The sequence below is a fragment of the Sceloporus undulatus genome, chromosome 6 (assembly GCF_019175285.1).
Source record: "Sceloporus undulatus isolate JIND9_A2432 ecotype Alabama chromosome 6, SceUnd_v1.1, whole genome shotgun sequence".
In the NCBI taxonomy this organism is placed as follows: domain Eukaryota; kingdom Metazoa; phylum Chordata; class Lepidosauria; order Squamata; family Phrynosomatidae; genus Sceloporus; species Sceloporus undulatus.
In genome coordinates, this window is record NC_056527.1 from 70,433,699 (window position 1) to 70,449,414 (window position 15,716).

General features: G+C 40.5%; 1 protein-coding gene across 1 annotated transcript in view; it reads left to right on the top strand.

The window, feature by feature from the left end:
• Window positions 1-15,716, top strand: part of LOC121933610 (adenylate cyclase type 1-like) — a 278,499-nt gene that overhangs the window by 190,824 nt on the left and 71,959 nt on the right. Inside the window, exons 12-13 of the mRNA XM_042473590.1 lie at window positions 4,266-4,363; window positions 14,464-14,548. Of these exons, the coding sequence (XP_042329524.1) occupies window positions 4,266-4,363; window positions 14,464-14,548 (183 nt within the window). The remainder of the gene's footprint in view (window positions 1-4,265; window positions 4,364-14,463; window positions 14,549-15,716) is intronic.

Consider the following 15,716-nt stretch of genomic DNA (forward strand, 5'->3'; position numbering starts at 1 on the left):
TGAAATTTCATTTTTACCACAGAGAAGGGCATTAAGGACAGCCTCTGAAAAAAAACTCAGGAATCGTTCTTCTTTTCTACAAATGTTGTGTACAACACTCCTGGAACTCGAGTGAACCGATTACATTGGCCGTTGTTAGAGGCCAGGCAAACTGAGTCAGAGATGGCCGACCTACATTTCTTTACCCTGAAATATAAAACGGTTGAACGTGAGCACAAAAAGTAAGTGATGCGCTTTTAATAATTTCATCAACCAAAGACAAGATTTGGCTTTAAAAAAACTTCCTACATTTTAATGAAGTTGGCTTCAGTCTCTTCAGGAATATTCACCTAATACTAAGGTACCTCAATGATACGGGATGAGCAAGTAGTAGATTACCACACTACACTCTTATATGCTGTTATTCTACTTTTACTGTTCTGGCTGCCTCCGGTTGATTTTGAGGTTTGTTCTTTCAATGAGGCCTAAGAGATCTCTGGCTTGAGAATTCTAAATGCTCCTCCCTAAACTGCAAATCTCAAAATGCAAACTGGCGCCAGAGCATTAATCTCCTAAATCTTTTGAGACACCTATGTTCAAAGTCTCTTACTTTTTCTTTCACATTAAGGGTGGGGAAATTTAATGCATTTAATGTGTCTGAATAAATTTAAGTTTCCTATTATTTCTCTATGTGGAAAACTAATTTTTTTTCACTTACGACCTGCATATCTGGCAGTACTACTCCCATACATTTATTCCTGTACTCTGCATTCAACAGAGATAGGTGTGAAATATAGAAAATGTATTAACTTACATTTTGGAGTACTTACGCAAATCATTATTATCGGGCCTGAAGAGGAAGAGCCCTCCCCTCCTCCTTCCAACTGTCATATTCTGGCCTTAGAGGAGTGAAAGGACATACCCAATGCCATTGGCCTGAAGAAGAGGCCCTCCCCTCCCTCCTTCCAGCTGCCATTTCTGGCCTTGGAGGGAGAAAGGCAGCCCAACCATGGGCCCCGCCTCAATTAAAAAAGAGCCCCCCAGTCCATCTGCCTTGGTCCAGACCTCAGAGGAAGAGAAGAATGCTGGACGATTCCCTCCCCCCATTCTTCTCCTTTTGTGTCTGTCTTTTTAGATTGTAAGCGTGAGGGCAGGGAACTTCATTATGCCTCTGTGTAAGCCGCCCGGATTCCAGTGATGGGTGACATATAATAAATATTATATATTATTATTATTATTATTATTATTATTTTATTATTATGCTTATTTATATAGCACTGTAGATTATCTGAAACCTAAATTAAATCTTAAAACAATTACTCTCAAAATACATACATTTCCAGAGTTTGTAGTGCACTTCACACACACCCACAATAAAAATTGCATATATTCAAAGAATAGGCAGAAACAGATTTTGAGGAACAAAAAGTACACATAAAAGCTTTACTCATTAGGGAATTATTATAGAATGAGTAAGTTTGAAAAAATACATGTACAAAATGCATTCATTTTAGATGTGTGAAAAATGTGTTCAAATTTCATGCAACTGACAAACTCCCATTCTAGTGTGCAGTCAGGGTGAACAGATGTAGCACTGGAAAGTTGCCAGAACTCACCTATCCATGTGCAAAGATTACATAGTTGAAATTTTGTTCTTTGTAGAGGCAAGACTTATACAAGTTGGGTTCTTGAAGTCTTTGCCAATGAATTTAATCTTATCATTTCTAGTACTACTTAATTGAGATTTGGCTGTTTTGAAAGAACCATAGTTTCATATTATTGCTACTACATATGTCATGTATTTTCTGTTTGGTCGAGTTTAATAATATAATAAAATAATAATATAATATAATAATAATAAAAGTTATCTATTCCTACCTCTCTGTGCAACACAACGGGCGGTTACACATTAAAACAATAAATCTCTCCCACCCCCCCCCCCATACAATTAAACAGTAGATAGTTTAACTTGCCTTACAGGTCTCGCAGGTTGCGCATCGGCGTTGGAAGCTCAACATGTCCAAGACGGAGCTCCTTGTCTTTCCTCCTAAGCCCAACCTTAACACTCCTTTTCTGTCTTGTGGAACATTTCCATTCAACCAGTCCAGCAAGCCCAGTCTTGGCTTTATCTTTGACTCTTCTTGTCTGTATCCCTCAGATCCAACCACAGCCAGCTTTGTAGATTCTTTTTGTACAATATTGCCAAAATCGACCATATCTCTCCGCCTCTACTGCCAAGATCCTGTCATGCCCTAGTATCTCCGATATGATACTGTAATGTCTCCTGGCTGGCTTCCTCTTTCTCACCCCGTCCTTTAATCTCTGCCAGCATCAGCTGCACGCATTATCACTTTCCACCCACCGCTCTGACCACTTTCTCCTGTGTTGGCATCCCTTCACTGGCTCCTCTCCCTTTCCCTTCAGTATAAGCTCCTGCTGTCGACATTCAAAAGCCCTCCATGGACTCGGCCCCTCCTTACTATCGAACCTTCTTTCTCTTCACCTTCACCAGGGCCCGCCGTCTGGTAGTCAAGGGTTCCTGTCTCGCCCAGGATTTCCTCTCCCCATCCCGGATCGCCCTTTTTGCTGCCCTCACTCCTGGACCTTTCCTCACAAGCAAGAGCCATCACTCTTTAACCAGCTTCAAAACGGAGCTGAAAACCATCCTATTCAGAGGAAGCTTTCCCAGGCTCGCATAATTGTCGCTACTAATCTGATGTTCTGTTGTTGGCTGTTTATCGATCCTTTCCTGTATTCCTATGTACTGTATATGTATTATCCTACTTGTGATTATGTATTTTCTCTGGATATGATTAACCATCCATTATGAAGCCTTGCCCCTCCATCCATCTGCTTGGTCCGACCTCGAGGTTGAGAGGAACTGCTGGACCTCTTACCCTCCCTCCCACTTCCTTCTCCTTCTGTGTCATGTCTTTTAGAGTGTAAGCCTGAGGGCAATCAGGGAACCGTCTAACTAAAAAGATTGCATGTACAGCGCTGTGTAAATTTACAGCGCTTCATAAATAAAGGTTATATAATAATATAATAATAATAAAACAGACCTTAAGATATTTTAAAGAAATAAACATAATAAACACAAATCAAACAGTGACTGTAGCAGAGTTCAGGGGCACATCAGGTTCAGATTTTTGGTGACCAGTTATCTATTCAGGAAAGGACTGCCAGACAAGATCCATCTTAACAGCTTTCTTAAAGCTGTTTAAAATAATAATATAATAATACAACTTTTATTTGTATACCAGGGTCATGTGACTGAGATCCTCTGGCAGGCTGTTCCATAATCTGGGAGCAGTTGCTGAAAAGGTCCTCTGGGTGGTTGCAGACAGCCTAGTTTTTCTAGGCTGCATCAAATTCTTCCCAGAGGACCTGAGTGTGTGGAGCAAATTGTATAGAAGGAGGTGGTCCTGACAATAGGTTGGACCCAAACCATTTGGGGCTTTAAAGGTCATAATCAACACCTTGTACTGCGCCTCCCCCAATCCAGTTTGCCATTCTCCAGCGTTACACAAAATTTAAAAACCTTGTTCTAAATAAACCTTTTGGAGTGTTACAGTGCCTGGCAGAGACTCTATGTGTGCAACTTTAGCTGGAAAAACTGAAGTTTTAGAAAGTCAGTGCTAGTGGACAGGGTCAGAAAGGATAGTGATTGTGCAACCTCCAATATTTCAATTATTTCATACATTAACCGAACCATGTTCCTTGCTAAACCAGTAATGTAGACAGAGCATGGGAATAGAGTCACATAGGCAGACACTCATGGCAACCATACAAAATTTGTCCTGAAATGTTTTATTTTCCCTACAAATTCCATATATACTTTCCTATACATGGGAATAAAGGTGTTGACACACCTTTGATGTCTAAACAACTGCAAGAATGAGAGTCCAACTCTCCTTCCTAGTTACGATTTGAGCTGGGGAAGAGCTAAGGGACTCTTTCCTGTTATGTTAGCTTCAGTGCTCAGAATGACTGCAAGGTTGGTACAACTTCTTTCCTTCTTTACCAGCCTCACATTAAGAAATGGGTTTTTAAATGTGCTCCAAGGGTAGAAAAGAGAGATTCACTGATCTTGCTCTGACTCTGGAAATATTTAGAAATAAAATGAGTGCACGCCAGTGGCAAACTCGTGAGTACAATTATATACTGTTGTTTGTATTATATTTTTTTTAAAAAAAAACAGTAGCATCCCATTTCAGAGCTGAGCAGTGTAATGGATATGACTAAGCAATTGTTAAAACACCTGTTCTCTCTCCCTTCGTTTACAGTATCACCAACTTCAGGATGAATATTTCACCAGTGCTGTAGTCTTGTCACTGATTCTAGCTGCCTTATTTGGCCTTGTCTACCTTTTAATAATCCCACAGTAAGTATTCACTCAGTGTTTTAAATTACATGTAGTCTGGGGTTTTAGTGGAATATGAGTGTGTTCTTGGGCAGCCTTTGAATTCATTAAAAGTTTTGTCTTCTTTCATTATAAAAAAATATGAGTGTCTTCATCTATCAGAGGGTAGTCCCCTGTCCTTTAGTTGCTGCATTGCTAATAATTGAAGTTTCTTGATGAAGCAGTAAAACCACTCTTTTGTAGAAAGTATTTGATGTTTTGGTGATTTATTACTCTGCAGCTTCAGTTTGTGTTGCTGGCCAAGCCAAGCAACACTGAGTAAGAGGGGTTTGGTTGCACTGCAGCTCAAAAAACCTTTAAAAGGATATTCCTGTCCCAGCTTGCTCTTCTTGTCTTGGTTCTTCAAGCCCTATCTTGTCCCCTCCCCACAAAAAAAAAAAAAACTTTGCAGAGAGCTCAGTATAACTCTCTGAACTCCTCTTTCGGAGACAGCACAAGGATGCTCCTTTACGTATGTCTGTTAACCTTCTTGCTGTGGCTGGAAGTTCTGGAAATTTTAAAATAAAAATAAAAAACTGCTTGAAGTTTCTGAAGAATCCTTAGACATTAACTCATTAGGAGCCAAATCTTCCTAGAGATACAATTATTTGTTTAATGAGATCAAGAATTAAAGATGATATTATACAAAAAGGTAAAAACAAAAACTTCTGATTGATGGAATGGTAATAGATATCCTCAAAAACATTCCAGCAACCATTTTCAAGAGGAAAATCTACAGACAATTAACTCAACAGTTAAACAAAAATAACATCAGATTCTCATGGAATCGACTGGAAGGAGTGATTTTTAATTACAAACAAAAAAGATGTAGAATAAACTAAAAAATGAAAGCAGAAGACTTTTTAAAATTTCTACAAAAAGATAAAGAAAAAGAAGGAGAAACAGAAACCTCAAAGAAACACCTAAATGACCACAGAAAAGAAAAATATAATAATGAAGAAACTGACATGAAAGACAGGCAGACCAAATTAAAAAAGAGACAAGACAAAGGGAGAAAGGAAACGTACAAAGAAAACCCCAGAAACATAACCCAAAAGAAGATGAGAATGGCTTTTCTGAAACAAAAGAAGAACAGGATGAAGGATCATCAGTAGGCACATAGAAAAGCTAGACAGAAGTGACCAAAACAGTACAGAAGAAGAAGCAGACTCAGGCCTGGTACAGACCACCGCTTTGCAGCGGCCTGGGGCCAAAATTAGGACTGGGGAACGCGGAGTATCTGCACAATCTGCGCTCTCCTGGTGCCATTTTGGGTGCGTGCACATTTAGACAGCACATGGGTCAATGACGTGCATTATGCACTGCCTCTAAATGGCATGGCATGCAAGAGACATCATCCCACCGCTCCAGGGTGCTAATAGCGCCTTGGCAGCAGCATGGAAAGCAGCCACATATTGTGGTTCCTTTTTGGAACACATCATTGCCGTTGCCGTGCCGTTGCCATGGCAATGATGTGGGGGATAAAGGGGCAGCCTCTGCCTGCCCCTTTCTCCTATCTGTCCAGCCCCTCAGTCACAGAGGAACAGTAAAGTACCTAATATTGGGTATGGGAAACTTATTATACATTTATACAATACCTGCAAAACTATACATTTACTCATGGAATGTTAAAGGAATAAATTCTATTTACAAAAGAAATAAAAGCTTTCATTACTTTGAAAAGAAAAATTGTGACTTACTATGTTTACAAGAAATAAAGACTGGGAAAGAAGATGGTTTATGTCTAAAAAAATCAAAATTCAGACAAGCCTTCTACTCCCTGAATGAGAAAAGAAAAAAAGAGGTGGTGCTATATATTAATGAGACATTAACAGGGAAGGAAAAGTTTAAAATGATGGGAATTACATGGGGATAAAAATCAAGTTAGCTAATCACATCTAGCTAATGGTAGAATTATATACTCCAACTGAAAATAAGTAAAAACATTCAAAAACTGAATAAAGAAATTGAGAATTGTAACTGTAACACTGACAGAGTGCTAATAATGGGGGACTGGAATGCTGTATTACATCTACAATCAGATAGGATGTCCAAACATCCTACAATCAGATAGGAGGTCCAAAATGATAAAAAGTCAAGAGAAGTTGCCAAAATGCTTTTTTTAAACTTCAAGAAGAAAGAGATTTAAAAGATGTTTGGACAACCTTATATAATAATAATAATAATAATATACATCCCACTCACAACAATATAATTCTTTTTCCTGTATTGATATGTTTCTGAGTTCAGCATCTCTAGTGTCAAGAATAAAAGAAATGTCAATCTTACCTAAAATTGATTCCAATCACAATCCGATCTTATTGGTAGAAGAAGATAGTATAAAATAATTTAGCTGCAAACTGAACATGAAACTACTAACAAATGATGAGTTGATCAGGAAGAAAAGCAATATACAAATAATTTTTTTATTTTTATTTATTAGTTCAATCTGTGAAAGAAAACATTAAGCTTTCCTTTCAAGAAAATAAGACAGAAGACCCCCAAATGAAAACAATATGAGGCCCGTTGCAGACCGCCCAAAAGGGGCGGTCTTGGGCTGCTGCCAGTTGCAGCGCGGGGAAGCCGCTGCAGCCAAACCGCGCGACTCCCCCGCGCTGTAAAAAAGGAGCGAACCCAGAAGAGACGTCGCAAGTGCCAAAGCGTGCACTCGTGACGTCTCTTCCGGGTTTGGATGTCCGGATGCATAGCGTCCATTACATCAAGATGGCCGCGCCCATCTGTATAGGGCGCCGCCATCTTGACGTTCGGAATACACGTGAGGGGCAAGGCGCATCCAGAAGCGCCACCCCTCGCGCATATTCATGGTGCGACGACGGCGCCACTTAGGCCCGTCTATAATGCACCTGAGACACTCATAAAGCAGTGATGAGGGATTTCTTTATTAAAAAAGGAAGAGAAGAAAAAAGATATTACAAATGGAATGCAAAGAGATTGGAAAGAAATAAAAGAAACTGAAGAAAAATGCATCCATTGCATCAAAATGGTGGTGCCCATCTGTACAGGGCGCCACCATTTTGACACCCTCATCACATCCGAGCATCACTGGAGAACACACTCTAGGATATGATAGTTGCAAGGCAGACCTTAATAGATTCAAGACACTCCTTTTTGGTTAGTAAAAGGAGAGAATCAAAATTTAAATCTACAGAAATTAGTTTACTTTCATAAAAATTTAGCTAACTGGCATAGTAAACATCAGATAGTAGGAATGTATCTTAAACCTAATGTTTTCAGTCTCTCCCTCCCAACACTTCCTCATTTTAAAGCAGCATTTAAATCTGGACTCTTTTTTAAAAAAGTAAATGGCTCACATGCTATGTGGTTCCTTGTCCTCCATTCTGGTTATAACATCTGATCACCCTGCTCAAGGCTCCTCTGCTGCTTGGCCTTCTCCCGAGAAAGAGCAGGGTGGACGAGGAGGAGAATAATGGAATTAATAGTAATAATATTAATTATTAATAATTATTATTAGTAATGTAGTTAATTAAATTAATAATTAATACTTATAAATTATTAATAAATAATTAGGAATTAATAATAATTCATTATAATAATTAATTAAAACTTGTCTGCAGGCCCAAAGAAGTGCAGCAACTTTAATTTTGGCCCCTGCCTACTTCCAAACTGTGCAGGCCTGACTTAGGTAAAATAAAGGGGGGGAAACTGAAGTAATGTAAATACTATAATTATATGAAATGGTCAAGAATCAAAAGAAAACATCACACTGAACGGATCATTCCAAAGGAAGGTAAATTAGATCATCATTATAATAGACTATTAACACAGGGGGTGGGATATTTAAGCTGTCTTGCCCCCTCATCGGCCTCTTTTCTAAGATTGCATCCAGCCCTCATGACAGTATGGACTTATTTGGTCACTTTGGGGCCAGGTAGGAATTTTCTCCCCCTTTCCCAGGGTTTTTCACCTACCTCATACTGTTTCTAGGGACGGGTAATTGGCTTAGGGCAGGATGTTAAATAGGTTTCCCCTGGCCTTAATGGGGATGGGGGAATGATCGGTGGGCACCTAGGCACCCCACTGAGGTTCTGGATCAGGGCAGCCATGGGGGCTGCTCTTGAAACAGCCTTTGAGGAAGATATTGGGGTTTTGCCCTCTCTTACAAACTCGAGGGAATTTGGGAGAGCATGTTTCATATCTACCTCCCTATGACTGGCTGAGGATACAATCCGAAGATTCGGTTGCCCTTGGAGTCTGGTGTTTTCACCCTATGGGAAGGCTGAGGAGGTAACCTAGGTAAAGACACCTGGCTTCAGCTGAACCTGCATCAGGATTTCATCCTCCTTTGATGTCTCTGGTGGCACAGTGGTTAAATGCCTGTACTGCAGCCACTCACTCAAAACCACAAGGTTGCCAGTTCAAGACCAGCAAAAGGATGCAAGCTTTACTCAGGCTTGCATCCTTCTGAGGTCACTAAAATGAGTACCCAGATTGTTGGGGGCAAATTAGCTTACAGCTGTAAACTGCTTAGACACTACTTAGGTGGTATGAAACAATATATAAATGAAGCTTGTTTGTTTGTTTGTTTGTCTCAAAAGTTTGAAGTTACCAGTTGGAGTTTAAATAGGTTTAAGGTCTAATAAAGGCCCATTTTTACATCCAATTTACACGTCTGGTCTCTTTATTTCATGGTGGGGGCTCAATATATTATTGTCAATTTATTCCTTTTTAATAAAAATAAAATAAAAAATATGAGTGTCTTCAACTTTTTGGAACCTTTTCATCACTCTGTTAGCAATTTTATTAGAAACAACACTTAGACAATGCAGTAGTTTGCTTATGGAAAATATGTTAATTTAAACATATTTGTTTACTCATGAAGGAACAAGTTTGCTGTTGTCCCTACTGTGATTCTAAGAGTGTACTATAAACCAAAGGAAAATTTCCATTCATATATTCCTTGATATAGAACAAAATTTCAGTGGTTGTATTTACTTTTTTGAGATTTAAAAAATGTTCGAGGAGGAGGGGTTGGTATCTTGCTATCTAACTCCTGCCAGTATCAAGTTCTATCTTTTCCCCCCAGCTATCATTTCTCTTCCTTTGAGTTTCATCCTATCAGACTCTTTTCTCCTCTACAGCTCCGGGTCGCAGTTATCTATCGTCCTCCTGGTTCTGCCACCCAGTTCCTCTCAGACTTTGAATCATGGCTGACATTCTTCCTTTCAGTCCCCACTTTGATCCTAGGTGACGATTCCAATAACCCTACAACATCTCTGCTAGCTTCTTTTGGCCTCTAACCACACTCCAATGCTTCAACTCATTCTCTTGGTCACTGTCTTGACCTAGTTCTTGTTGCAAACTGTGCCATTTCTGACTACCTGGCACTTGACTTTCCACTATCTGATCATCATTTAATCTCCTTTGCTCTTACTTATACTCCTCCTCCTCGTCATACTGTTCAACGCCATTTTCGTGATCTTCAATCTGTTGACTCTAACCATCTTGGTCTGACCCTGGATTCATCTCTCTCTTCCCAAATCTCGGGGATTCTGCTGATTCAGCAATGTCTTTATTTAACTCCACTCTTTCCTCGACTTTTGACCATTTTGCCCCTGTCTCTGTACGCACTTTCTCTAAGACTAGGCCTCAGCCCTGGCTTACCCCCAACATTAAGTTTCTCCGGTCCTGCTCTAGAGCGGCCGAACGTCTTTGGAGAAAGTCCAAACAGTGGGCTGATTTTATCCATTTCAAATTTGGTCTTTCTTCCTTCTCACGCACCCTCTCTATGGCAAAACAGAATTATTACAAATCATTGATCTCCGCCAATGAGAGGCGCCTGCAGCAATTATTCTCCACCTTCAACACGTTGCTTAAACCTCCCTCTCCTTCTGTCTCTTCATCATTCTCTCCTAATGACTTTGCTAATTATTTTATCTCTAAGATTACCACTATTCGCTCTGAGATAGTCCCCCCCAATTCTTCTTCTGCTCTTAATCTTCTATCGTCCTCACCTAAAAAAAATTCTGTGTTTCCTCCTGCCTCTTTGGATGAACTCTCTTCACTTCTGAACTCTTCCAAACCTGCAACTTGCTCTCTTGATCCAATTCCTACTCGTCTTCTAATCTTTATAGCTCCCTCCTTTCTGCCCTCGCTTCTCCATATCTTCAATCTCTCTCTCTCTACAGGATCCTTCCCGTCGGACTTCAAACATGCTCTCATTTCCCCAATTCTGAAAAAAACTTCTCTTGACCCCTCCTCTTTGTCTAGCTATCGTCCGATTTCTCTTCTTCCCTTTCTTTCTAAGGTTTAGGAATGGGTTGTTTATTCGCGCTGTCTTGAGTTTCTGGAAGCCAACTCCATCCTCGATCCCTTTCAATCTGGTTTCCGCCCAAGGCATTCTACAGAGACAGCTTTCACTAAGATCTCGAATGAGAGTATGTCAATTAGGAGAAAGTGATCAATGGTGTCAAAGGCTAATGGCCTTTACTCTGTTCTCATCCTTCTCGATTTGTCTGCAGCCTTTGACACCATTGATCACTTTCTCCTAATTGACATACTCTCTGACCTTGGGTTCTCAGACTCTGTTCTTGACTGGTTTACATCTTACTTGTCTGACAGATCTTTTGCAGTAGTTGCAGGAGGTCAGACTTCTTCTCTTGTTCCCTTATCTGTTGGAGTTCCCCAGGGCTCTGTTCTGGGTCCCCTTCTGTTTTCTCTCTACACACTGTCCTTAGGAAAACTCATTAGCTCTTTTGGTTTTTCCTACCATCTGTATGCTGATGACACCCAGTTGTATCTTTCTGCCCCTGACCTTTCTTCAAGGCTTGAACTGCAAGTTTTGTCTTGTCTCACAGCTTTCTCACAGTGGATGCGCCATCGGCGTTTGAAGCTCAACATGTCCAAGACTGAGCTTCTTGGCTTTCCTCCTAAGCCCACCTTTCAACACTCCTTTTCTGTCTCTGTGGACAACATTTCTATTCAACCAGTGCAGCAAGCCCACAGTCTTGGTTTTATCTTTGATTCTTCTCTGTCGTGTATCCCTCAGATCCAGACCACAGCCAAGGCTTGTCGATTCTTTTTGTACAATATTGCCAAAATCCAACCATTTCTCTCTGCCTCTACTGTCAAGATCCTGGTCCATGCCCTAGTGATCTCACGACTTGATTACCGTAACATCCTCCTGGCTGGGCTTCCTCTTTCTCACCTGCGTCCTTTAATCTCTGTCCAGCATTCAGCTGCATGCATTAGCACTTCCACCCACCGCTCTGACCACATCTCTCCTGTGTTGGCATCCCTTCACTGGCTCCCCCTCCCTTTCCTCATTCAGTATAAGCTCCTGCTGTCGACATTTAAAGCCCTCCATGGACTGGCCCCTCCTTACTTATCAGACCTTCTTTCTCCTCACCTTCCCACTCGGGCCCTCCGTTCTGGTAGTCAAGGTCTGCTGTCTCAGCCCAGGATTTCCTCTGCCCCATCCTGGATTCGCCCCTTTTCACTTGCTGCCCCTCACTCCTGGAACCTTCTTCCCCCACAAGCAAGAGCCATCACTTCTTTAACCAGCTTCAAAATGGAGTTGAAAACCATCCTGTTCAGAGAAGCCTTCCCAGGCATTGCATAATTGTCGCTTGCTATTTGATGTTCTTTTGGTGCCTGTTTATCAAACCATTTCCTGTATTGCTATGTACTGTATATGTATTATCCTACTTGAGAGTATGTATTTTCCCTGGAAGAAGATTAACCATCCATTATGAAGCCAAGTCCTCCCTCCAGTCCATCTACCTTGGTCCAGGCCTTGGAGGTAGAGAGGAACTGCTGGACCTCTTACCCTTTCCTTCCACCACTCCCTTCTCCTTCTGTGTCATGTCTTTTTAGATTGTAAGCCCGAGGGCAGGGAATCGTCTAACAAAAAAGATTGTATGTACAGCGCTGTGTAAATTTACAGCGCTTCATAAATAAAGGTTAATAATAATAATAATAATCAGTTCAAATAAGGTTTTAGTGACTACAAATATTTATATTTACATTTAATATTTATTTAAACCAATGAGGAGCAAAACAGGTGGCCCAAAAGATCTGCTGCAGGACCACGTGGGACTGTTCACATCAGGGTCATTTCAGCCACATGCACTCAGCTCTGATTCGGGCCACCACCGTGGTCCCCAACCAGCCAGCCAAAAAGGAGCATATTTTTCTACTCCTTTTCAAGCCAGTTTTGGGCCAGCACTGTAGCCAAGGATCTGATTAGGGGAATTTTATTAGCTCAGTATTGCGAGATGAGCCAGCTACAACAGCCCTGCAAGGTTGCCTCCTGTTGTGTATACTGAGAAGCCCAGGGAATTCCAGAAATGGAGCAGATACAAACTTCTATAATTAATATCCAATTTATTAATAGGGAACAACCACACACAATTTACTAACACTCATACAAGGCTTAGGAAATTCAGGGATTAGCATGGATCAAGAGTTCAGGCTTCACTAGGGCAATACTCACCAAAGTGTAGATTCGCCTCCGGAAATCGGATGGGGAAGACTGGTGACGGGGCACATCCATTCCGCAACGTGGGTTTGAATGGAGATGCCAGTGTCCAAGTCAAAAGTCTGATGATGTAGAGTATGGAGACCTCTCAGATAGCACACAGACTTGTAAAAGTCTGGGGTTTTATAGAGGCAAAAGGCCCCTCTGGCAAAGGTGTATAATTACTTGTCTAATATCTGGATGATAGGTCTGGTTGTCTTATTGGTCTTACTCTGCTCGGACAACAGACTTGGGGAGGGGGTAAGCAACTCTGGGAAAACAAACATTGCACCTCCTAATTGCATGGGCAAAATGGTAATCTCATCTGTGATTTCCTAGACTATCTGGGATGACAATATTTACTGAAGAGGATTTCACCTTTAGGTGTGGTGTATACATGTCCTCTCGCAGGCTCTTAATGGTGGACAGGCAGCCAGAATTCATCTAGGGGTCATATGGCTATCATTTTATACCAAAATTTCATAAAGAGTGTAATAGGTAACACCTGTTTTGGAAAACAGTGATGCCCAAGGTGGTTTCCGGCAGCATTCAGGGTATGTGACGTGTACATGCTCTGCCTCTAACACAGCTAACTGCGGTCCTTTTGGATCATCTATTTCAGGGGTAGGCAACCTGCGGCCCGCCAGCCGGATGCGGCCCGGCAAGGCCTTGGGACTGGCCCCAGCCCAGTCCTGCCGCCGAGTGCCGCCGGAGCCTTTGGTCTCTCGCGTGAGGGTGTGGGGCCTTTGGTCTATCAGGAGGAGGTGGGCAAGGGGGGCAAGCAGCGGGCAAGGGGGGCAATTGTCTATAGAAGCCTCCGAAACATGCATTTATATTAAAAAAATTAAAATCAGCAAATTTTTTGTGTGTGTCCTCCATTTTTTTTAAAAGTGCCCTCCATTTGAAAAATTTGTCCTACATTTGTCCCAGTTTAATTATTTAATTAATTTTTTAAATTAATTAATTATTTATTTTTTGGCTTCAGCCCCCCCCCAGTTGTCTGAGGGACAGCAACCCGGCCCCTGGCTCAAAAAGGTTACCTACCCCTGATCTGTTTGAGACCTGAATCTCACAAAAAGAAAGAGTCAGTAATTAGAGCTAGATCTTCGACTACAGGCAGAACTTCACCACAACTTCCATTTAATTTCATAGTTTAAGAAATATGCTGTTTGAGAAAGCAGTTCCATTGGTCTGTAGTGAGTTTTCCCACAACTTATTTCATTTGATAATCGTAGGTATGAACATAATGAGAGTGAGCAAGAAAAATGGGCCACTTTCTTCATTCTACATATTCTTATCACATCAAACCTTACTCTTTTTGTAACTAAAAATACTCCAGATCTCTTATCATTTTGCAAGAAAATGTAGTTCTATGATAAGTGAATTATCTACAATAAAAATGCTGTAGTATTGAGAATTCTAATGCAATTGAAAATATTCAGTAAAAGAAAAAGGATAAGTCTATTATACATATAAATTAAGCTGTAAGGAAAAACATTTCGCTAGAATCCTCCCAGAGAAGTCTAGTAAGAAATCAATGCTTTTGCATATCCTTCATGACTCAGTTTTCATATGTTCCTTTTAGGAGTACTGTAGTCCTTGTCCTCTTGGTGTTCTGCATATGCTTCCTGGTGGCATGTATCATGTACTTACATGTCACTCAAGTACAAGTAAGTGTTCTGAAATTCTGTGACTTCTTATGCTGGTAAGAGATTTACAGTACTTAGTATTACACCAATCTTGATTTCATTTCTGCTACATTGTGTCTCTTAAAGGTAAGAACCTGTTTAATTTGGTCAATACAAAACTCTTAGGACTGGATTGAGGATGGGTCTTCTGTAACTATAATTTTCAACAGCTCTTGGAGTAGGATAAAGCTCCATCAAGTGGGATAAAAGAACCTGACTTTTCTCACTTTCCAAACACCAACATTCAGCTGTAGCTACATTTGTAGAAGTGGGAGAAAGTCACATGGAGGAGCATCCAGCAACAAGAGCAGAGTTAGGTGAGGAGAATATTGCTTGGCATGCCTCTGCACCAGTGAGGCAATAGCTGTTTTGAGAGGAGACAGCTGTTCCTTAAAGTTGGAAGTTAGGAAGTTGAGGGATGATAGGTACCTTCATCCTGCTTGGCACAACTTTACACTATTTTGTCCTCCTCTAAGATCTATTAAGGATTAAAGTTACAGGAACACAGTCCAAATGCCAAAGTAGCAATCATAACAACTCTTAATACAATGATTTATTTTATTAAAACTCTTAATACAAAAGTTAACATACAATTAAACTAACTTTGATTTTTTAAAAGTTTAAACCATAAGCTAAAAGCAACATTAAAACACTTAAAATATTTTAAAATGCCATCACTATATTTATATATGTATGTATGTATGTATGTATCTACCTGTTTCATTTGTATGCAACTTTCTCCAGAGTGAGATTTAAGGCAGCTCTTAATTTAAAAATCTTCACAATAAATTTTTTTAAAAAACAATTAAAATGTACAAGTTTATAAGTCATTTTTCACAATTCCCAGTTTTCCCAAATGAATAGCAACTTGTAGGGACAGACTTTATTGCGCCTTTGGGGGAAATAGACTAATCCATGTGAGAACTGGTAACTGCTTGAAGAGCTTTCTGTTCTCAGAAATTCAGATTGATGTGCAGGTTTCTATTCACTTCTTATTTTGTTTTCTACCCTTGGCAGTTATACAAAAGCCTTTGAACACAAAGTAGTATACAGTGGACCCTTCCTTTACACATCTAAATGCGGCTTACCATCCGCGTGACCTCAAGACCGCGTATGGGAAGCCCACATATGGAACGGGCCAACTGTACAA